The sequence below is a fragment of the Dermacentor silvarum genome, chromosome 6 (genome assembly GCF_013339745.2).
Source record: "Dermacentor silvarum isolate Dsil-2018 chromosome 6, BIME_Dsil_1.4, whole genome shotgun sequence".
In the NCBI taxonomy this organism is placed as follows: domain Eukaryota; kingdom Metazoa; phylum Arthropoda; class Arachnida; order Ixodida; family Ixodidae; genus Dermacentor; species Dermacentor silvarum.
In genome coordinates, this window is record NC_051159.1 from 128,352,423 (window position 1) to 128,376,012 (window position 23,590).

The 23,590-nt window shown below is 43.0% G+C and overlaps 1 protein-coding gene across 5 annotated transcripts in view; it reads left to right on the forward strand.

Moving 5' to 3' along the window:
- The window catches only part of LOC119455962 (sodium/potassium-transporting ATPase subunit alpha), a 129,410-nt gene that overhangs the window by 98,025 nt on the left and 7,795 nt on the right, over window positions 1-23,590 (forward strand). For 4 of the 5 annotated variants that reach the window (XM_037717514.2, XM_037717519.2, XM_037717517.2 and 1 more), the window contains exons 4-17: window positions 446-649; window positions 3,165-3,278; window positions 4,626-4,878; window positions 6,106-6,374; window positions 6,935-7,133; window positions 8,054-8,298; window positions 9,364-9,556; window positions 10,145-10,320; window positions 11,290-11,644; window positions 13,265-13,366; window positions 13,613-13,767; window positions 19,252-19,346; window positions 20,123-20,297; window positions 21,346-21,476. In XM_037717514.2, coding sequence (XP_037573442.1) covers window positions 446-649; window positions 3,165-3,278; window positions 4,626-4,878; window positions 6,106-6,374; window positions 6,935-7,133; window positions 8,054-8,298; window positions 9,364-9,556; window positions 10,145-10,320; window positions 11,290-11,644; window positions 13,265-13,366; window positions 13,613-13,767; window positions 19,252-19,346; window positions 20,123-20,297; window positions 21,346-21,476 — 2,666 coding nt within the window. Of the gene's footprint in view, window positions 1-445; window positions 650-3,164; window positions 3,279-4,625; window positions 4,879-6,105; window positions 6,375-6,934; window positions 7,134-8,053; window positions 8,299-9,363; window positions 9,557-10,144; window positions 10,321-11,289; window positions 11,645-13,264; window positions 13,367-13,612; window positions 13,768-16,285; window positions 16,400-19,251; window positions 19,347-20,122; window positions 20,298-21,345; window positions 21,477-23,590 lie in introns of those variants that run through there. The other variant, XM_037717515.2, reaches the window with a different exon arrangement.

A 23,590-nucleotide genomic window follows, 5' to 3' on the forward strand; every position in this document is an offset into this window, starting at 1 on the left:
AAGTGAGACAGCCTCCCATTACAAGCAAGGATGCTGCCGTGGCTGAGTTAGAGAAACTGGCGAATGTGTCGACGTTCGTAGCGCTTCAAGTCTCCTACCTTGACGCGTCTTGTTGAGGCATGGTATAGACCCTTAACAGCCATAGAGTTCCTGTCAAGTTTTCGAACAAATAAGATAAAGTCGGATACAAAGGCAGTTTTTCTACCTTTTTTTCTTGAGCTAAATTTCTCAACGATGCAAACCGACGCCTATGGCCCGACACGGCCAAGCTGCGTTCTTAGATTTTTTTATCCACAGATGAAGGGCTATTTTCTTCGTGAGGAGTTTGTGTGCAAGTGCATCCTCAATGTTTTTTATTGTTAGATGCTTGCAGCAAGGCTGTTTACATGATTATGTACAACGTTCTTTGATGCATTGTTTAATGTTTGTGTCTTTACTCCCACAGGGCCTCACATCACAACAAGCTAGGGAAATTCTTGAAAGGGACGGCCCAAACTCTTTAACGCCCCCTAAGAAAACGCCAGAATGGGTCAAATTCTGTAAGAACCTCTTTGGAGGTTTCTCCTTACTACTGTGGATCGGCGCGGCACTCTGCTTCATTGCGTATTCCATCCAGGCAGGCACGTTCGAGGAACCGCCCGATGATAATGTGAGTATTTAGTCATCAACTATACCGGGTTATAAGGCTTTCCGATGAGCCCTTTTTTTATGACAGAGGTTGTAAGCTTTATCAAATTATTTCAAACGATGCGTGCGTTGTGGTGTCTAAGCGTGCCTTTGGGACTAAGGAAAGACAGCACAGTAACGGAAACAAACAAAATGGCACTTATCGCGTCTTTTATACACCAATGCCAGCTAGCCGAATTACAACTAATGGAAAACGTGCCGATGGCCACCGACGAATCGAGGAAGTTCGACTCGCCGCGACAGGATAGCGGGCGAATATTTTCGCCTCTGCTAGGACACCAATGCTCGCGACCCGCCGTGGTTGCTCAGTGGCTTTTATGTTGTGCTGCTAAGCACACAGGTCGCGGGATCGAATCCCAGCCAGAGTGACCGCATTTCGATGAGGGCGTAATGCAGAAAACACCCGTGTACTTAGATTTAGGTGCACGTTAAAGGGGCCCTGAATCACTTTTTATCGAAATGGAGAAAGACATTTGAAGTGTGAAAGTAGGCTATTTCAGAATCACTTTGCCGCAAAAAGTACTTAATGCGTTCAGCTGAAGCGGAGTTATCGGCAATTAAACACGGCCTCCGTTGTGCTCCGCCTCCTCCTCCAAAGCCTTGCACTGCAAAGGCTATGGCGGAGACGTCACCGTGACATCCGAGACGTCACCGTGGCGCGCGGTTCAAATTTCCGATTTGGTGCCTACGCCGCGCTAAACGTAAGCCAAACGCGGCTGTCCTCAGAGAGCCGCAGTGAGCTTTGCCGCTGGACTCGTGGCGGCACCTCGCGGCGGTGTAGCCGACCGAAGCGACCAATAGCAGCCGCGTATTGGAGTGTGCTTTATTACGTAATAAAGCACACAGAAAAGAGCGAGGATCATGGGGTTTTTGAAACGAGAGCGTTTCAGAATAAGGCGACTTCGCGCTCCGCTTGCGAGCTCCACGGACCGCATACGACAGCAGAACTTGGCTGAGATGTTCACAACAGCGTATGCTACCCGCGGACTATGTTCATTCACCAAGCCCGAGGGGTGGTTCAGGGCCCCTTTAAGGACCCCAGGTGGTCCAAATTATTCCGGAGTCAGATCGTGGTTTCCGTGCGTTAGACCCCAGAATCAATTTTTTTTTTTTTAAGAAGGTGCGGGTGAAGTCTCGCGAACGAGAAGGCGTCCGCGGGACGATTGTGCGGAGCGCCCTGCCGAGCGCACGCCGAGTTCCCGTAGCCGAAGAGTAGGCTGTTTCCTTGTGCGCCCGAGTATCCCCGCCGTCAGGTGGCGTTAGCAGCGGGTCACGCGTAGTCACTGGAAATAGTCACGCGCAATCTCGTAACTACCGACGCCGCACGTTGCTACGCGGGGAAGCCGGATTTCAGGAGACACGAGAGCCATGCGGAGATAACAACCTCAAGGGGTGCGAGAGAGTCGAGCGCCCCCACAGCATAGTTTATCAAGCCAGCAATAAAATGTTACTGTATTTGGTTTCATGAAGTGCATGTGTGTGTGTGTACGAAAGTGAAGCCACGCCTACGTTAAACGGACTTCAGTTTTACCGACAGCATGCGTGCTGTAAGGTGAAGCTAACTTCTGGTACCATTGAATTGAATTTGTGAAAGGATTCCGTCGAAATTTTATTAAACACTTATTGATGTTTTTAGTAGCAAAACTACAGTTTGAAGCCACTTAAATGTACAGGCACATTAACTATCCTACTATGCTACCATGTTGCCACGTTAGGCCAAACTTCGAGCACTGCAGAGCTGCTTTGATAGTTGGCTCAAATCTACTTTCTCGCCCCTCCATAAATTTGAGTTCTCACTGGCATCATCGTCATAGGCTGGTCCTGCTTACCAATTAAATAATTTTTTATTGGTGTCGGGTATACCACCTAATAAAATTGAGTCTGTGGACCTCAAAGCTTGCAGATGCTGCATTTTTTATCCTTTAGTTGCCAAAGGTGTGGCAGGCCTGACAACCTACCTAACCTAGGGGGCATTCGCATACATATCTTGACATCATAATTGCATTAGTACATCAGCTCAGCTTGTGTAGTGACATATCAGGACTTGTTTAGCCTGTTAGGCCTGCTAGTGTCAGTGTAGCAGCATCACGTCAGATTAAATAAATATAAGACATAAGGTTATAAGCCAGGTTACATTGTCATTAATTATTGTAGCATTTATTTAATGAACAGGCTTTGCACCAAATTGTTCAGTTTGGTTACATTTACTTTGCTCCATGTAGGAATTAATAGCAATGTTCCCATGCCCCATCACAATACGGAGGTTAACTGCATCGCTGTCCTTTTGGCACCTATGTAAGCCTAAATCCACATGTGAAGTTTTTACAGTAGAATAGACATGATCATATCAGATGCTGCCTGTATGTGCTTTGAGCACAAGAACGACTCCTTTTGATTACTACCATTTAAAAGCTTGGCTTTGTGTTCTTGGTATCGTGAACATAACATATTCAGATATGGTTTCTTTTTCTTTTCAGTTGTACCTGGGGGCAGTATTGGCCATTGTAGTTATTGTGACAGGTTGTTTCTCCTACTATCAAGAAGCCAGGAGTTCAAAAATTATGGAGTCATTCAAGAATATGGTCCCACAGGTAGGTGCTGTTCAATTGTTCTTTGCATATAGGGTACAGAGAATTGCATTGTTTAGAACTTGTTGCACAACTTCATGTGTACTGGAGCAGGGGGTGTTTTACACAAAAGATTGCAACCAGGTATAAAACAAGCCAAAGTCCAGTCACACCTTCTTCACAGCGCACAGTCTGGCAAGACATTTGCAGGATGTTGGCAAGATACAATTGTGCCTGCAGAACTATATCATGCAGTAGAGCATTCTTCTTACTCTTTTTTTTTTTTCAGCATAATAAGTTACACAGACATGTTGTGCTGTGAAAAGTACTTAAATCCTGTTATTTACGCATAGTCAATTTGCAAGTTAATAGCACGCAGATCGGCACTTGATCACGAATTTGTTGCCCTGCAGAACACGTATCTATGCGGTTGTATGTCATCCCACACAAGTGATGGTGCAAGGCAAAGCTCCATATAACACTGCTACATGTGTTTATTGTTGCTCTCACTGCTGCTCTTTCAAAGCACTGTGCTGAAAAGCTGCATCTTTAGGTGAAATTCGCATATAATGCGCTCGCCCACCTTGTTTGTACTCTTCAAATTTCTGGTGTGAGTGGTTGGTGCAAAAGCTCAGTATCTATGTTCGCTTATGCGTTATGTCATAGCTGTGCCTGTGCAGAGCGACGTAACTCGCACAAAATAGAACAGCACATGTCCTGTCGATTTTCTTCGCCTCTCCCTTTGTCAGGCATAGCTATGAATGCCCACTCTTCAGTCATTCTGCGTTATGTCATAAGCTGTCTGCAAGGAAAGCACTAGCGTGAGATGCGCTTAGCATTGTATGGGGGCCACCCAGTGGCCCACCGACGGGGGGGGGGGGGATTCGGGGGTTGGAACCCCCCCCTGAGGCCGACTTAACCCCCCCTTTTGTTTAACCCCTTTTCTATCCTTACGCATTTTAGTACTGCAACTAAGATGTAAGACGCGCAATCGTCTGCACACTCGCAAAAAGCGAATTTTTTTGACAATTTCCCGTGCAGAAATCGAAATTAGTGCTGTTTAGATGGTATTGGCAAACTGTCAACCCCCCCCTGGCAGAGATCCTGGGTGCGCTACTGGGGCCACCAACACATTGAAAGATGTTTTACTTGCTTCCAAGATGGCATCACCTATTGGTGAAACCTAACACGTTGGGAACCTAGTAGCAGCTGCACACAAGGGCTGAAGGAGAGTGGAAAACAAGGCATGGGCTTCCACCTTCCGTCTGTCATGTGCTGCTACTAGGCTCCCAGAACGTACCAACTCATCAAGCTCTTGGTTCTTCTGCAAAACTAACATAGTATCATGTGTTTTCCCAATTTCCTCTCTAGTATGCCATTGTTATCCGTGATGGACAGAAGTTGCACCTCCCTGCTGAGGAGGTTGTGGTTGGAGATGTATGTGAAGTAAAAGGTGGCGACCGCATTCCTGCTGACTTGCGGGTCATTCAAGGACAAGGCTTCAAAGTGGACAATTCGTCCTTGACCGGAGAGTCTGAGCCCCAGACGCGCTCGCCAGAGCTTACGAACGAAAATCCACTGGAAACGAGGAATTTGGCATTCTTCTCCACCAACTGTGTTGAAGGTTAGTGTGCAAGGAGCTTGGCTACTTGCTTTATGACTTTGAGTGACCTAATTAAAATGTTTTTAGGGCCTTGGTTATGGTCAAGTGGCTTGGCTTCACATGAATTACCTATAGTCTTTTTCCCTTCTGCTTCATGCATGTGGCAGCACTCTGTTATTTTAGGTTTTGCTATTTGACTTTAGCTTAGTGGTTTCGTGTTGTCCTTCTGTCTGAAAAGTGTCTGTTTGTTGTCATAGTGAGTGTATATTAGGTAAAGATTGGCACTGTGAATATTATTGCCAACCTCTAACAGTTTCGAGTACATAGTTGATAAGCTACCGTTATATGAATTACAGGGAAAATGAGACATCCACCCAAATGTAGCAATTGCTACAAAGGAAACCCATATGGCTTCCTCGAAAGAAAAGCCTCGCGGTTGAAAAAAAAATTCGTCCTGTTCCGGGACTCGAACCCGGGACCACCACCTTTCCTAGCAGGTTTCCGCCGAAGTATTACGTCGTACAGTTATATGAACATCTTCGTGCTTTTGTGTTAACACAACACTGCCCTTGCACTGCAGCAATAAGTTTGGCATTGAGCAAGTCTTATCCTACAATGCCAATGTTGCTTATTGTTGTGAATAAGGTAGATAACTGGGGGGGTTGCCTAAAATTTTGCTTCTGAGTAAAACTGTTCTTTCGCACAGGGTGCACTCGGTGTCTCCCTGCGCAATTTTTATTAGCCTAGTAGAGCAAGGCTCTAGAAGTGAAGGACATTGCTTATGAAAGGCATCCTAGTTAAGTGAAAAGAACTTCAACAAGCAGTGTGATGTCAGCACATTGCAATTCTCACATTTCTGCTGTAGCTTCTCCACAAACTATCGCCCTTCAAATTAGCAATGATGGCCAGTTATTGTAGCTCATCTTAATGTGAAAGTTTGAAAATTACTGCGAAGTGGCAATGCTGCTGCTTTAGCAGGTGACCAACTATGATAGTTGAATTTCTGTGGTGTCCTGCTGTTGATCAGGTGGTTGTGGGTTTAATTATCAATCACAGTAGCCACTTCTCAAAAGTAGTGAGTGCGCAAATGTTTTAGTACTTGGATTTAAATGCACATTAGAGAACCTGCGGTGATCAAAATTGATTTTGAGCCCCCCCCCCCACTACGGCACTCTTCATCTCCAGACTGTGGGCATAAAACCTCATCGCTTATTATTGCAATTTCCTAATCACTTATTTCTTGTGCAGGTACGGGTATGGGCGTGGTTATCAACACTGGTGACCGGACTGTTATGGGCCGCATTGCGAACCTGGCCTCTGGCCTTGAGATGGGCGAGACGCCCATTGCCAGGGAGATTGCCCACTTCATCCACCTCATCACCGGAGTGGCTGTGTTCCTGGGAGTAACCTTTTTCGTGATTGCCTTCATCTTGGGCTACCACTGGCTAGATGCCGTCATCTTCCTCATTGGTATCATTGTGGCCAACGTGCCCGAAGGTCTCCTGGCCACTGTCACCGTGCGTATAAGTTCTTCTGGCTTTCATTTGCCAATTTCTGGCTTTACCATGTACAAGTCATATTACATAGCTGCAGTCTGTTTCCACAGTCTTGGCCAGCATTTTACTTTCATTAATTGATAACCAGTCCACGTTCACTTGTTTGACTCACGACCAACATTAATGCACAGTGTACATGGCAAAATGTTACCCACTGCCATTCATTTAGCTACAGTCAAGCCTCGTTATAACGGAGCCACATCCAATATGAAAGTACCTCAATTATAACCTATATTCATTATAAGCATGCATTTGTTATGTGCTGATATTGGCGAGAAACATTTTGTTTGCTTTGTTATATGATAATTCATCACAACCGGGTTTGTTATATCAAGGTTCGACTGTACAGATTACATTTCAAAGCTTCATTATTGTACAGTTATTCCATAACATTTCTTCTTTTTACTCTAGAGGAGTGTTTTGCTTGTTTAAATATCTAAGGGTCCTGTATCTGGGAGGCAGAGCCTTGAAACATACAGAAATTGTTGCACTGGTCAAACTGCTAACACCACATCATGCAGGTGTGTCTCACCCTTACTGCCAAGCGAATGGCCGCCAAGAACTGCCTCGTGAAGAACTTGGAAGCTGTAGAGACCCTTGGGTCAACCTCGACTATCTGCTCTGACAAGACTGGCACCCTGACCCAGAACCGAATGACTGTTGCCCACATGTGGTTCGACAACCAGATCATTGAAGCTGACACTACAGAAGATCAATCCGGTGTGTTTATGTACATGCATAGCCTTATTTTTTTCTTCACTGCAAGGAGACATTTCTTGTTGCCTGCCAAATGAGATTATAAATAGTGCAGCACCGTCAAAAATGTCTGCGTGCTATCTAGACCTGATTTATCCACTTTTATTATGTCTTAGGATCATGTTTCAAAATGTGGGAATGTCATCTGCTGGTAGTATGCAACGCTTCGTTCTGTCTATATTTGTTAATCCAAACAACTCTGAGGTTCACAAGAAGGTGGAGGTTAATGCTGCTGTGCATGAGGTCATGATGTCGATTTCTAGCTGCAGCGACTGTGGAATTTGAAATTGCTCGTGTAGTTAGATTTCTAAGTTTAGCAGGATGGAAGCTTTGGCTAGTTGGTTTTGACATTTAGGAATGGTAAAGCAGCATGAAAAACATGACGAGAAGAAAAAAGGGTTTATGCGCAGGCACTAATAACTTCACAATAATAACACACCATAATACCACACACACGCACGTGCACATGTGCACACACCACGCACTCGTGTAAACAAAGTAATGTTAGTTACGGCCTGTGTGTGCTTTCTCTCTTTATTTTCTATCTTTCCTGCTGCTTTACAGTTCCTAGATTTTGTGCGTTAGTGGGGATGCTCAACTTTCTCGCATCCCTTGGCCTCCGTTTTCCCGGCATGACACTTGTGTGCCTTGAGATTTGTCTTCCCCACACAACTCTCGCATCTGGTGTGCACTTTCCCCACATAACACAGTAGTAGTAGTAGTAGTGAGTAATTACTAGCGTTGTTAAATAACTATAGGCGGTTGAATTTAAACCGTAGTCCCCCACGTAGCCCGCATGTTGCTTTGAGACGTTTAAAACTCATAATTTGGTATCTCGGGTGCCGTTTTCTCCTAACCCCTTTTCCATTGTATGCTGGGTGCAGGAGTCCAGTACGACCGGTCTTCTGCTGAATGGAAGGCTCTTGCCCGCAACTGCTGCCTCTGCAGCAGGGCAGAGTTCAAGGCGGGCCAGGAGAATGTCCCCATCCTTAAGAGAGAGTGCACAGGTGATGCTTCGGAGACTGCCATTCTCAAGTGCATGGAGCTTGCCGTAGGCAACGTGGCTGCCTACAGACAGCGCAACCCCAAGGTCTGCGAGATCCCCTTCAATTCCACCAACAAGTACCACGTATGTATCACTCGCTCTCCTTTTGCCTCTATGTCATTAGCATTGCGTAACAGATTTTAGCCTCCTGTGTGAATTACAGCTACCGTTCTCAAATGTGATACTTTTTTTTCCTCCCTCTTGTGTTCCGCATTTGTTCTGTTCTTTGTGCATACATTGCAGTCAGTGCAATGCGCCTAGTAGTTCGCAGTCACTGTTGGATCAGTGTGTTCATTCTACATCCTATTTTACGTACTGCCCTTTTGTGATTGCTTACCCATTTTTAATTGGTGACAATAAACCAAGGATTCAGTATAAGCTTCGCCCACAAAACCAAGCTGCACCTGTACACACTCCGAAACGTAGTTCGTAAGTGACATTGATATCGAAAGAAGTACGCCTTCCCTGTGATGTCACCAAAATGAGCAAATGTGACTGAATGGCATATCTACAAAAATTCTATTTGAGTTGTTCATCAATATCAGTTGGACAGCAATGTATTTGATACTGTACTGTATTCTTAGGCTGTCACTTACTATTGCTCACATTTGTCTTTTCCTACACTTGCTGCCCGTTGATGCCAGGCATGAGGTTGTAGAGGATTTGAGCAGTTTGTAAAAATATATGCCAGCCAATCGTGAAAGCAAATGTATCGTTGAAGGTGGCCAACCAATTACATTTTTTTGAACAAAATGTCTTGCAGGTTTGCCTCCCGATTCCTATCCACTGTAGCTGCATTCCAGCAGCCAAAGCATATGAAAATGCCTCTTATGGGACTCCATTTTGGAGACAGTTAGCTTGAAACCATCCGCTTTCGTGTCTCTCGAAGCCTTGCTTTAACATTGGCATGCAAGTCTTAATTTGTGAAATCTTCATTCATTGTTGAATTCTCCCAGAGTTGTTTACTTACACTTTGCATGCACAAATGTTTAAGATTGATTGTGTGAAAGAATGGTGGCAAGAGCCAAAAGACAAATTCAGTAAGCTTCCAATCTGAAGATTTCTTGCTCAAAACAGCTGGATTTTTGTGGTGCTCTTCTTAATTGGATAGTCTGTACTCAGAGTATTGGTCATTCCATTATCGCGCAGGTAACTGTGCACGAGACTGAAGAACCTGATGACCCAAGCTACATCCTGTTAATGAAGGGTGCCCCTGAGCGCATTCTCGACCGTTGCTCCACCATCTTCATCGGCGGAAAGGAGAAAGTACTCGATGATGAGATGAAGGAGGCCTTCAACAACGCCTACTTGGAACTGGGAGGCCTTGGAGAGCGTGTCATTGGTGAGTTGTCCGTGCAAGACCTCCTACTAGCGGCATAGGTACACAGTTTGTTGAATCGGGCTGAAAAATTACATTTGCTAATCTAGAATTTTTATTTCTTGCACCATATTGCAACAGCAAGCTCTTTGCTCAATAAAAATAGTGTCAAACTTCACTTGCATTCTTCATTTTCTTCCTGGAAGGTTACTGGTACACTTAACCAAAAGTTTTTCCTCTTGGAGGAGTTATAAGAGCTTTACTTAAACCTTTACCAGTACTAGTAGGCATTTCGATTGGAACTGCGACTCATATAGTTGCCGTAGTGTTTAGACATATGTGACACAGCTCACAACATTCCTTTTCTCTTCACCTTCAAAAGAAAGCCTTTTTGTAAGTGGGCTTTCTATTTCGGTAATGCACAAAAGTGTGACCATCTTTACACTGCAGGTGAAATCTGGAAACAAGGCTTGCAATATTAAAGGGTGTAGTTGTATTTATTTATGCTAGTGGGGTGCGGGAGTTTCTAGACAGCTTGTGAAGAAATGACTTGAATCCTAGCACCCATTCAAGATTACAACAGTTGCATTTTGCGTTTTCCTCTTTGTCCAGGCTTCTGTGACTTCAAGCTGCCAACAGACAAGTACCCACCAGGATATCCCTTCGATGCTGATGAACAGAACTTCCCACTCACTGGACTTCGTTTTCTTGGTCTCATCTCCATGATTGACCCACCACGTGCTGCTGTGCCTGATGCTGTTGCCAAATGCCGGAGTGCCGGCATCAAGGTATGGCCAAACATGCTTGCTCACTTTAGAAAAGTATATTTCAGTCAAATAAGCAGTTAACTGAAAACAGTTCCTCAATATAGTTTATATATAGTGGTAGTGGTGGAACAAATTGAGATGGTAAACATTGGTGTCTTCTCTGCTCAGGGTTAAACAAAAAAAAATGCTGTTTAAAGTAAGATTATCAGGTTCTGTATGACAGTACACATTAAGAAGCGAATAGTGATTGCTTTCGTCCTCTTCTTCAATGCTAACTGTAAATTTTTGACCAGCTGACCTTTTTTGTTACTTAGGGCAAGGATGGAGTGTAATACAATTGTATTGAAGTAAAATTAACCAAATTAGCACTGTTCGTGCAGCCCTTGAGTACCATGCAGCAAAATACATTTGTTACAACTGCCTTGCATTATGTGCACCCATGCAAATGACTGTTTCTTCCAGCTTGTCTTGATCATGCTATTAAACATTCCATTGTATTTAGCTCAGACATGGTTTAGTGATAGCTATCCAATTACAGCTGTCACAGAAATCTATATGTACTGACCAGTCTGTGTAGTGCTTGGCAGTCCATTTGGTTCATTTAGCATCTATGCTTATTGAATTAATTTTGCTTCACCTTGCTAGTTGCAATATCGGTGTTTTACTGCATCCTAATAGCACATTTGAATGGTCATTCCAGGAATGCTCTCGGAGCACTTTAATGGTCGTGCAATGTGACAATGAAGCTGTATTACACAAAGGCTTTAGCAGCATTATTATGGCTTTGTTAATGCTATAGGAGCGTTCTTACTGTCAGGTTAATTATATGTACTGCTATGAGACTATGGAGCCAAAATGAGAGAGCCATCACTGTTAGACAACCTTTCAAGCATTGCAGGAGGGTTCATGAAGAACCAGTTAGATGTGCCACAAAATCAACTTTTCGTTACTGAACCACTCCCTCGCCCCTTCTCTGCATGTGGAAAACAGGTTATCATGGTGACTGGTGACCACCCGATCACTGCCAAAGCCATCGCCAAGGCTGTTGGAATCATTTCCGAGGGTAACGAAACCGTGGAGGACATTGCACAGCGACTGAATGTGCCCGTGGAGGAAGTAAACCCACGGGACGCCAAGGCGGCTGTAATCCACGGCTCGGAACTGAGAGACATCAGCCCTGAACAGTTGGACGACATTCTACGCTACCACACTGAAATTGTCTTTGCCCGAACCTCGCCCCAGCAGAAGCTCATCATTGTGGAGGGCTGCCAACGCCTGGGAGCCATTGTGGCCGTGACTGGGGATGGCGTGAACGACTCGCCTGCCCTCAAGAAGGCCGACATTGGCAAGTCATTGTATTGCCATTACACTTGACAATGTGCAGTGCGCCACACAGCACGAAGTTTTATGAATGAAAGGACAGTGTAAGGCATAGGATTGCAACGTAGCAGAGAGCCGCATGGATTGGAGAACAAGTACTAGTTGGCATTCTGGACAAAATTAAGTGGAAGTGGGTTCACTAGGACACATGGTATCAGTAAAACTGATAACCGGTGGTCTGATATGCTTGTGTAACTAGATGGGCTAGAGTACATTAAGCCTAGTACTAGAACACTCAGCAGTACTCTAGTAATTTAATGCTTGAGTAACTACTAATGCAGGGCAATGTCATAGATGATAATAGTCTAAGTGGTGAGAACAAAAATGTGTGTATGAGCAACTGGTGCGGGTTAGAGCTGTGTTATCAAGCAGGACTTGTTATAGTAAATCTTTCAATTATTTTGTGTTGTCAACACGAAGTGCACCTACAGTGGTGCCATATCAGTGTGCATAAATATCACCTGGCTCGTGCAATATAGTAGAGGATTGGTCCATCTTGAAGCAAGAACCAACATCATTAACCTACTTGCTTTTAAGTTTCTCATTCATCTGTACTTCAATATAGCCATGTAACAGTGCATATCCAAGGGCTTACACTGATGTATAAAGTTCATAGGAGCATAAAAGTAGGGAAATTCTATGATCTCTTGACATCTTTGTAAAAGCTTGCTCTAAGTAAAATATTGTGCACAGAAGTTATGGGTCGTTAAATCATAACCGTGAGTCGGCCTAGTTGGAACAGATTCATTTTGAAAAAATTATTGCACGCAAACAAACAAGGACGAATAAAAGGAGTAACACAAGGACAAGCGCTTTTGACATGTGGTCAGGTGTACGTAGGGCAGACTGTGGGATGCATCAACACAAGACTAAGGGAACACTTGTGCAGTCTGAAAGGTCGCATTTGGCCATGCATTGTCAAGAAAATGCATGCTCACCTTGTCTTAGAAGCACCGGCATATTGTTTAGGCATCGAAATCAAACCGCGAGAGAAATTATGGAAGCATTACTGGATTGCAAAACTAGTAGAAAAATGCATCAGTCATCCTTCTGTTTCATTGCTAGATAAAGAAATTTGGCTCCTGTCGTCACATCTTTAACATATTTTCATCTTAAGTGCTTGTTATATGCGCATTGCTGATTTTATGTTGACCGGGTCATGCTGATCCATGGCATTTTTATCACAAAGGGTTGTTATATACGCTATTGATGTGTTCTGTTGAGTAGATCACACAGATCTGTGGGTTCTTAAGCAAATGGTTCTTCAAAAATAAAGCAGTTGTTAGAAAGTACTCGGTCTTGTGTTGCTCCTTTTCTTCGTCCTTGTTTGTTTGCGTGCAAAAAGCTTTTAAAAACGTTAAATCAATTCCACTTTTATCGGTCATATGCCAAATTTCTGTTCAAACATTTGATCAGGCTTCTGTTCTTGCATTTCCACTTGCATGGTTTATTGTTTTGTAGCCTTTTTACATGTTTGAAGGTCATTGCTGGTCCCTTCCTTTCACTTCCCCCCCATCCTGCCTTCTTACAAAAATACTGTGTAATGCCAGGCCGTACATTTAAGTTGTACATTTGACTTTTTCAGGTGTTGCCATGGGTATTGCTGGGAGTGACGTCAGTAAGCAGGCAGCGGACATGATCCTTTTGGACGACAACTTTGCCTCCATTGTCACTGGTGTCGAAGAAGGTAGGTAGCTCCTGCCACTTTGATGAGAAGCTTCATTCTGTTTTAGCGGCTATCTGAAATTCCGTAACTTTTATGTTCTGACGCCACCTAACTTGCAGTTGGTGTTCTTCGTTTTCTTAATTTATTTAGGGTGCGTTTTGCATGGCACTGCTTTTTTTTTTTTTTTTTTTGTAGTGTTCGCAAACTTCCAATTTTGGGACTGGGGTTTCACCTTTGTCTCTTCATTTCTATTTCTCTTGCCTGCAGGTCGTCTGATCTTCGACAACCTGAAGAAGTCCATTGCATACACCCTGACCAGTAATATTCCTGAAATCAGTCCTTTCCTGTTGTTCATCTTGGCTGATGTGCCCTTGCCTTTGGGAACAGTGACCATCCTGTGCATTGACTTGGGAACAGACATGGTAAGTCATTGTCTCGTGCAAAGAAAGCAAAACTCTTGCTGTCTTTTTTTTTTTTCAGCGACCCTTTCGATGTAAACAAAACATTCGTTGTAAATTCAGTGTAAACTTGTTGCTTACTCAATCGTTTTTTGCAGTTAATTACTTGTGGCACACCCTTTATTGAATGCTGATAAAGCAGGAGATGGATTGTCGCATCTATTCACTTGTGTCAACTTGATTAGGTTGGGTAATTGGGCTAGGTTAACTTGGTTAGGATAGGTTTATGGGCTTTATTTGATGTTTTCTTTCTATTATGGCACGAACATGTTTGAAGAAAGAAGCATAGCTTTTTGCAAGTGCCTCATGTAATTCAATGCCAAATCTAGGTGTGTGTTAACTTGTTTTTCTGGTGCCACTCGCATTTCTTGGAGCACAGCTGCTGTTGTCATATGTTAGTGCAGCTGCAGGGCTATTTCACGCTAAATATTGTCGATGTGATCAGTGTTGTTTTGCAGGTGTTTGTCCTGGTGTGTATGTGTGTGTGTCTAGTAAGCATGTGCAAAATGTGTGCTGATAGGTTTTGTTCATGAAGAAATCTTGTAGCCTATGTGTGCCATTATTGTTTGTATTTATTAGCTTATATAATCAGCTCTACAGCTTGGATGCTCACTGTGTATATTTTGCATTCATGGCTATACTTTGCAACTATTGCCTTGCTCATCTGTGGTGTAGTTTTGGTTGCTAAAAAAGAAATTACATCTTTCATAAATGTTCAGTTTAAAAATCTCTACAATGTTGCACATGACAGCTGAGCTACCAATCAGAGATCACTTAAATATGATTGCTCATTATTTTGTGTGTTGTCATTTGGGTGTCTTTCAAAGGACTTGTTCCTCTCTACTGAGATACTGCCTGGATGCTGTATCATCCACCATACATCAACCAAATCGCAAGGCTGTTGGCTCTTCCTCCTGTACAAATTTATGGAGACAGCAATACTTTTAGGGGCATTGTTAAGCAACAGTATACAGTAAAGCCTTGTTAATATGTACCCACTTAATAAGTAATTCCGGTTTAAATATAGTCACGATGAATCCCCCTCCGCCCTTCGCCATTGAACCTAATGTATTGGCTGACCGCTTAAATCGTAGTTGCTTAGCGGATGCCAAATGGTTAGTGCGTAGTAGTTGCTTAATTTCTTGGTCTGTACAAGCGTCGAATCGGTGAAATATCATGTGCGCAGACCATAGGTAGCAAAACTGCAACGCACGAACCTTTCCCGGACTGCAGTCGCCACCAATAGTGACTTCAAAACATGGTAGCCATGACATGATCCTGCTCCCATAGCTTCTAGCATTTCCATGTCGTCGTCATGGATGACTATGTGGACAATGGCCCTTCCATATCCGATGCGGCTAGTTCGTTCACCGTCGTGAGGGCATTCGCGAAGTGGGGCCTGATGAAGAAACTGGCTCACAGCCTTGCTGAGTTTTAGGATGCCGCTGTTGCTGCAAGGCTGCTCCAGCGGCAAGTGAAAATCGCAAATATTTTGCTGCCTACTTGCAAATAAAACTTGTCTGCATGTATGTTTGAGTGAGAATTCATACGTTTTTTTGTCCAGTAAGTCTATAGATATTCATCTGCCATTGTCAGTTAATTAGTACGTTGCATAGTGCATACTGGGTCCCCATCAGCTATGTATTAACAAGGTTTTACTGTAATTTGATGGGACACTACTTATTGCATATCAAAGCACTCTAAATACTGTAATGTTCCTCACCAACTGCCTTAACCCTTCCGTGCCATGGACGAGCTGGGTTCATCCATGCGTGTCCACAAAGCTTCTCATTTTGTGGCAGTTGTCTCATCAATGACACTTTTCATTTTCTTTGATTTTCTTGTATAGTGCTGCTGAGCTTCACATTTTCAGCAGTTGTGTGGGATATTGTATTATAAACACCTAAAATCTTGTCTGCATTGTTTTTTTCCATTAAGGATTCTGCATTTAAAAAATGTGCCATTTATGGACGCAGTACAGTAGAATAAGCATGAGGTTGTAGGTTCAGCTCTTAGATACCACGACCGCAGACCAGTGGTAACAGAATGTGAAAAACTCTTGTGCGCTTAGGATTGCATGCGCATAAAAAAATCTGTTGAAATTGAAATTAATCCCATGGCATCTGGTATTGCCTGTGTGTTTTAACCCAGCCAATCAATCAATCAATACAATAATTGCTGACATGTATACAATAGGAAGTTATCCTAGACTTCAGTGGATCCCAGACATCAGGCTCTGGGCGCTTGTGCTAGTAACAAAAACTACAACCTGGCATACTTGTACTTGGCTAAATGGAAGGTAAAAGATTCCGGGCTGTCAAAATTAATCTAGATCCCTTCATTAGAGAAATTATTCCCATTCATCTTTTGGGTGTGTCTTATGCAAATCTTGTGTGCTTCTATGCCGTGTGCTGCTGCTTGGTTCACGAGTTTCGGGGGAAAAGATAAGAACTTGTGTACGGCCTTTCTGTTCCTGTCCCAGGTTCCCGCCATTTCGCTGGCTTATGAGAAATCCGAATCTGACATTATGAAACGAAGACCGCGTGATCCTGCCCACGATAAACTAGTGAACGAGAGGTAACAATTCTACAGCCAGCGCGGAAGTCCTGTTAAGCACTTTAGAACATTTTCTTCTTCTCCTGCACTATCATTGGTTCCAGAATCCTTTCCCTTTTTTCGTTTCTTTCTCCTACTCGGTCTCTCTGCTGCGATTGAGTTCTGATTTTTCGTGTGGTACCTTCCTTGATTTTTCGGACAGAACCATGGGCAAAGCTTTTCTCTCATAGTAGAAAGATAATCCTGCTCAAGTTCTGGGCTTGTTTTTTTATAACCAGAAGGAGCTATCTTTCAGTAATGAAAAGCAAGCAGTACTGACTAAATTGACGTCCTTGTAGTATCCACAATTTAAACACTGGAAGCATTGATGCTGCATTAAGGTTGCTCCTTATGTTGAATTTTAACACTGCGCTATATCACAGTAGTGTAAAATAAAGTGAAAGCAGCATGTCGACAAGTTAACATCCTTTTATATGATTTGTTGCATTGATTTGTTAAGTAAACAAAACAGATGGACACTTCAGTCATCTATAAATGCAGTTGTACTTTTTGTTTTCCTTCTTTGCCCTGGTTCTCTCCTTAATCCCTTTGATATTTTGGTCAAGTCACTCCACAAGGCGTCCACTTCTGTTGGAACAGCAAATGGAGACGGGTACCAGAAGGTAAAGCTCGACAACTGTGGTCGTCGGGTCCTTTTCTGCTACTTGCACTCAAATTTTTTTCGGTCATCAGTGTTATCCCTTGCCTGCTGTTCCGCGCACTGTCATCCTCAGTTTTATTTTTCAATCTTCACATCATGAATTCATCCCTCTGTTCTTATAGCAGGTTTGATTTTGTTTCCCGCCTTCTTCGTTCTCTTGCTTTACACATTGTCAGGCAGATCAGCCATTAGGTTGCATCTTCTGTTATGCCATATTCTTTCGCTTTGTGTTGTTTCCTTATCCTTGGTTCTGGCTTCTCAGCTGACGGTCATAAATTTGTTTATGCCAGTTACATATGGCCTTATTGCTTATTTCATGTCCCTTTGCATCCTTGACCTCTGAGAGAGAAGGAAATTGAAGAACTTTTGTTTGGTAGTTCAGTCTAAAGGCGGGAGAAATCTTCATAAAGATTTCACATGCACCCTCACCTCAAATTGGTACCTCTCAGAGGGCTTCGCATCGGTAAATTAGCTGGTTAATTCTTAATTTTGTTTTGATCAACAGTTGAGTAAGAGATTTCCCTGGAGCCAATGCTTCCGCAAGTAAACTTGTCTTCGGACAAGTCCGGACACCTGTCGAAACGTTGGCTTCAGTGTCATCCCTTGTTCAACCAGAGTTTATTCCATCGTCCAGCGATTCTTTGTTCTTTGTTTGGCTTTGTTTTTTTGGCCAGTGGTAATTTTGTTCAGTTCCACCTTATCTTGTTCCTACCCATTGTCATCATCATCAGCCCTAATGAGCCCCACTGAAGGGCAAACCCCTCTTCCAGATATCTCCTACAGCCACCATTACCTGTGTTGGTGGGCTCGTACTGGCATTAATTCTTCTCACATCCTTGCTGAATTCAGCGTCTCAATTCACTTTGACTGAAGAGCAAAGTGTCTCAATGCACAGAACGCAGCACATAGACATTTGTACATAAAAGACTGTTAACTCAGGGTAAATGTGCTAAGCTTCTGTGATGGATTGTCGATTTGACCGATTCGTTACTTCAGTTTACTTATTATACAACTAACCCCAATTATCAGGAACTTGACATTTTGCTGTTGCAATGACGTTAATGCTGCCAAGGGTAAGTACTTTAGTAGTGACTTGCTTGAAAAAGCTTGCTCTGTGCCAACTTGCAAATCTTGCTAATGGCCTAATGGAATGTTTTGAGGCGACCTATTGTCAACATACTGGTTTAGAAAAAAGCCTCTATGTTGACGTCGACCAGCTGTAATCTTACTTTTCTATTGCGGAGACATATCTGTCAAATTGTCTAGTGTTCTCACTCAGGGTGTACATACATGGGCATATACATTGTGCTTACCAAAACAGTACTCGTGCACATTTAGCAGTATTTGCAAGTTGCTGTACAAGCAAAATGGTTCAAGCAGAGTGCTTCTGCAAGACACGAATGTCTTAGCTGCTGCACCCCTGCATGTTTTGTTGTTTCTCACGCCTGATAGCCTAGTGCTCTTTTAAGTTAAGGTTAGCTTATTTGTGGCTTTGTGCGTGTTTGCATCAATGGCCTCTTTTCGTTGTCATTTGTTGCACGGCTTTGCATTAACTGACTGCACAGCAGCTTGTGCCAGAAATGTTGTTTGAGTGGCACACTTTTCTTTCTTTCAGTTGGTTATTCCCATTTTTTGTTCTTTCATTCTATGCACTGTGGTACAGTGCCTTTCATGTTTGGACCAACAACATTTAAGATTTTTTTTCGTGCTTACCCCTAGTACAGTTGCTCTGACATCTCACACGGAGATCTCATTTATGCAGTCTATTTTGTATAGCAGTGCATCAGGTGCATCACATCTGGTTCTCTCAGTGCAAAGGGTAGGCCACTTTAACTGTTGTCTATCGACTTTGCCCTCAAAAGAACCTAGTGCAACCAGTATAGCAGACTGGCATTCCACAAGGTGGAATAACTGGGCATTTCTGTGAGCTATGGCAACACCAGTTATGCTGATCTTGCTATTCTAACAGCCATATTTGGATAACAGCAGCTGTAGAAACACAAAGCAGATTATGGGTGCATTACTATGTAGAACACTCTCTTTATGAGATTAGAGCAACTACAGGCGATCGCAGACACAAAAGCTCAATGTTGTTGGCCCAAACACTTAAGTCACTGTATTGCCCATTATGCAATATGTTCCCCCCTACCATTCTTTTTATTCTTTTGCATTCTCCCCAACACATTTTTTAGGTGCCTGCCATTTCCCTTGCATATGAGATGGCAGAGAGTGACATTATGAAGCGTCAGCCCCGTGACCCGGCCAAGGACAAACTTGTAAACGAAAGGTGGGGTTTTTCTAATCATTTATCACCTTTGTGTATTCATAATTTCTCTTGGCTTTGTCAAAACCTGCCTGGTATGTAAAAAAAAAAGATCTTTTAGAATGACGTGTGCTTGTAAGGAGCCAAGTGAGTACTAAATCCTTTCATTTATTACGCATGAATTTTTTTGCTGCTGTTGTAGCATAGATGAACATTTTTTGCACTAGAGAACAGTGTTTCTGTGTCCTCTTCTGAAAGAGATTTCGCGATAAAAGTATGTGTGGCATAACGTTCACATTAAGGTCACATGCAGTTGATCCAAACACTGCCTGCTTTTCTTTCTACCCTAATATTTCACATCGGGACATATTGCTGGAAAGCAAAGAAATTAATTCATCTGAGACTTCAAAGTGGCGTGGATATTTGTTATTCATCATTAGCATATGTGACTCCAAAGTTGTGTGTACAGAACATATTCTTTCTTAAAAAATATTTTCCACAGCCCTTAATTCTGCTTTGGCATTTTCAGTCAATTGTTAAAAGTAGATCATTTGGTAACCTAAATGTTCAGATCCTGCAGTGGCTAGCTTGTTTTATAATATGTTCTTTCTTTAATTCCTGTCCTTGGCATCTCAAGAAACAGCACTAGAAACAGCACTAAATCAGTTAACGCACTGTTTGTAGTCACAGGCATGGCAGGAGATTTGTTGTGGATGTAATAGTTCAGATATCTTGTTTCCTTTTCAGTCATGGTGGGTTGATGCAGCTGACCACTGAACATCTTTCTTTTTTGTCCTCAGGCTGATCTCTATCTCGTACGGTCAGATCGGAATGATGCAAGCCGCGGCCGGATTTTTCGTTTACTTCGTGATCATGGGCGAAAATGGCTTCTGGCCAAGCAAACTGCTTGGACTGCGTAAGCACTGGGATTCCAAGGCGGTCAACGACCTCATGGACTCATACGGCCAAGAATGGGTCAGTAATGGCTGCTCATGTGGAATTATACTATTCACAAGGCGTAGAACTTCGAGTCTGTAGTAGCTATATCTAGAGATGTGGGATCATTGTCCAATAAGGAATATCCTGAATATTATGCACTATTACTTTAATGCAAAAGGCTTTTTTTTTTTCTCTCCTGAAAAAATGCAAATCGTGTTAGTTTAGTGGTTATGGCATTGCACTGGTAAGCTCAAGGTCACTGGTTCGATCCCGGCCGTGGTGGCCGCATTTCGATAGGGGTCAAATGCAAAAATGCTCGTGTACTTAAATTTAGGTGCATGTTAAAGAACCCTGAGTGGTCAAAATATAATTTGGAGTCCCTCACTACAGCGTGCCTCATAATCGTATCGTGGTTTGGCATGTAACAACCCAGAATTTAATTTTGGAAAACATAGCTGGCTTTATATCTTGTGCGAATATCTTACATTATCACTACAGAGTCAATTTTGAAAACGATTCAAGTTGGAGCGTTATTAGAGAGTTTTAGTATTGCGGAAAATGTTTGCATTAGCGTTAGCGTGTTACGCACGTTAAATGGTTGCGGAAAGCTGTTCGATTTTAGTATAGCGTAAGACAATGATGCGCCGCTACGCGCAAAACTTCCCCGCGCTATCTAGCTATGAGTAGTCAAAGCAGAAAACTGAGCAGCTCGACAACCAAACTAGCCGTGTGGATCCACGCCAAGCCTTGAAAAGAGCCTGCATGTCAAGCGCTCGGGCCGAAGGTGCCGCCATGCTTGCAATGCTAAAAACTTAGCGTGCGTTTAGCGTCTCCACTATATTCGAAAAATAGCAGACGCACGCTACGCGCAAGACTGAAATAGTGTTCCGAGCACGCGCAGTCTGACCCCGCTATTTTTTTTCGTTTAGCGTGGTGCCATTTCCGCAATACTAAAACTGTCTATTAATCTACAAGGTGTTGCACAAGGATATGACAGTTTCATGGGTGTATTGAAAAAGAAATGGTTTCATCAGTAGTTCCATCTGCCTCGTTAATTGTGTCATTCGATCTTTTCAAAATGCAGACATACAAGAACCGCAAGACTCTGGAATATACCTGCCACACAGCATTCTTTGTGTCGATTGTTATTGTGCAATGGGCTGACTTGATCATCTGTAAGACAAGGAGGAACTCTATTGTCCATCAAGGAATGAAGTAAGCATTCTTTCTGCTTTTATTAATTTGCAGATGTATTTAATTTAGCATTGTTTGCTAATTAGGGAGAGAAAGAAGCTTCTTCATATGTTGTTTCATTGACCTTAACATTGTCAGCTAAGGCGGCATGCTGCTGAGCACGAGATCGCGGGATCGAATCCCGGCCGCGGCGGCTGCATTTCGATGGAGGCGAAATGCAAAAATGCCCGTGTGCTTGCGTTGTAGTGCATGTTAAAAAACCCCAAGTGGTCAAAATTAATCCAGAGCCTTCCACTACGGCGTGCCTTATAATCGGAACTGGTTTTGGCACGTAAAACCCCAGGAAAAAGAATGACCTTAGAATTGGCAGAGAAACCTTGCATACAACACGGGACTGGGAGTGCACTGTGAATGATGTATTCAAGAGCCCTGTGAAGAGTCCTTGAATGGGACAGATTTCAGAAATATCCCATACTCAAAACCAGATTGACAGAAAAATAGGAGCAACGCGAGTTCTACCTCTCTCTGTTTGTCTGTCTGATTGTTCCTCTCAGTGGGATAGTTTATAGTCCACTCACTAAACACAAGAAAATACAACCAAATTGGTCCAAACTTGCTACCATTTTGTGCTCATCTACCTTGCAGATGACTAGCATGTACTGTTCTCAAGGTTCACTTGGCAGAATGATGCATCATGTTGGTTCAGTATCTTGGGAACATCCACGTATACTTTGTGGCTGTAGTTTAGGCTAACAGTATAGTGATATGTGACGGAATTTGAGGAACCTGTGCCAAGAATCCTAGGCAGCTGTGTTGAAGTTCAAAAGGCCATACAAAATCGTAAATCACTTTATACGTATCTGTCTTTGTATAGAGGTGCAGGATGTGCACTCGCAACATACACAATTTACTTTCGAAGTTTGCACGTCGAGACATTTATGACTAAGCCTTCAACTCCCAAGGCTTTAGTCAGAAAATATGACCTTTGGCTTGCCGACCTCAGTGGCTATGCTGTTCCGCTTTCTGAGTGCATACGAAGTCGCAGATTTGATTCCTATAGCTGTGGTGGCTGCATCTCGGAGGGTACGAAATGTAATAATCATTTGCATAAAGATGTCCATGTTGAATAAAAACAATCTGGCGCCGTCCACTATGGCATCTCTTATAGACCCAGTGTTGCTTTGGGATCAATCAATCAACCAAGTCGGCAAGCAATTGTCTGAGCTACATTCGTCATTTTTCATCCACAAGTCACTTATCGTAAATGTAGAGGAAAACTTCTGGCTGGATATGCAAATGAAGCATTTGGCTCCATTTTAATGGTTTCTCTTGGGTGTCTTAGCTGATAGTGTTATTGGTTTGGTGATAGCTTGTGCATTTTTTGTTGATTGCTTGCTACACATTGGCCTTTGACAGGTGCAGTTAGCCGCTTTAAGCTATTGAAAGCTATTGGCCGAATAGGTGTACTGGTAATATAGGCGCATTGGTGCTGTAGATATATTAGTCTTGTATGTGCATTGGTCCTATAGGTATATGGGTTAAATCGGTATATTGGTTCAACAGAATCAGTCAGCCTGCTAGACTAAATAGCTGCACCTTAGGGATGCCTGCACACCATGATGCAAGTGGGATAGAAACATTTACATCAGGATAAAGGTTAGAGTACTTTATTCACACTTTACAGAGCAGGAGCACTTATCTCACAGGAGCACTTATCTCAAATATGCAGTACAATATAGTTAAAGGCAAAAACACTTGGGCAGGCACATAAATGACGCTAAGCTTAGAATTGCACTGAGCTATGGCAAAACTAAGTATAAAATGTGTAAGGCAGGCTTGAAACAGCTTCACACGTGTCGACAGCAAAAAAAAAAAAAAGAAACAAGCACACAGCTGTACTACAGCAACCATCAGTAGCACACCTGATGTATATTGCATGTGTTGCGGCTGATGTAAAGTTCTTTGTCTACCTTCTTAAAAATCGCGTCAACGTATAGCCTATTGCAACAAACAGTATGTCAATACTCTAGGGCCTAGGCAAAGTTTTGTGGCAACAGATGAGGCATAGAGTGCGTTCAAGGCAGATCACATGGTCAGTCAGCACGTATTTCATGGGCAACGTTGTTGCCATCGTT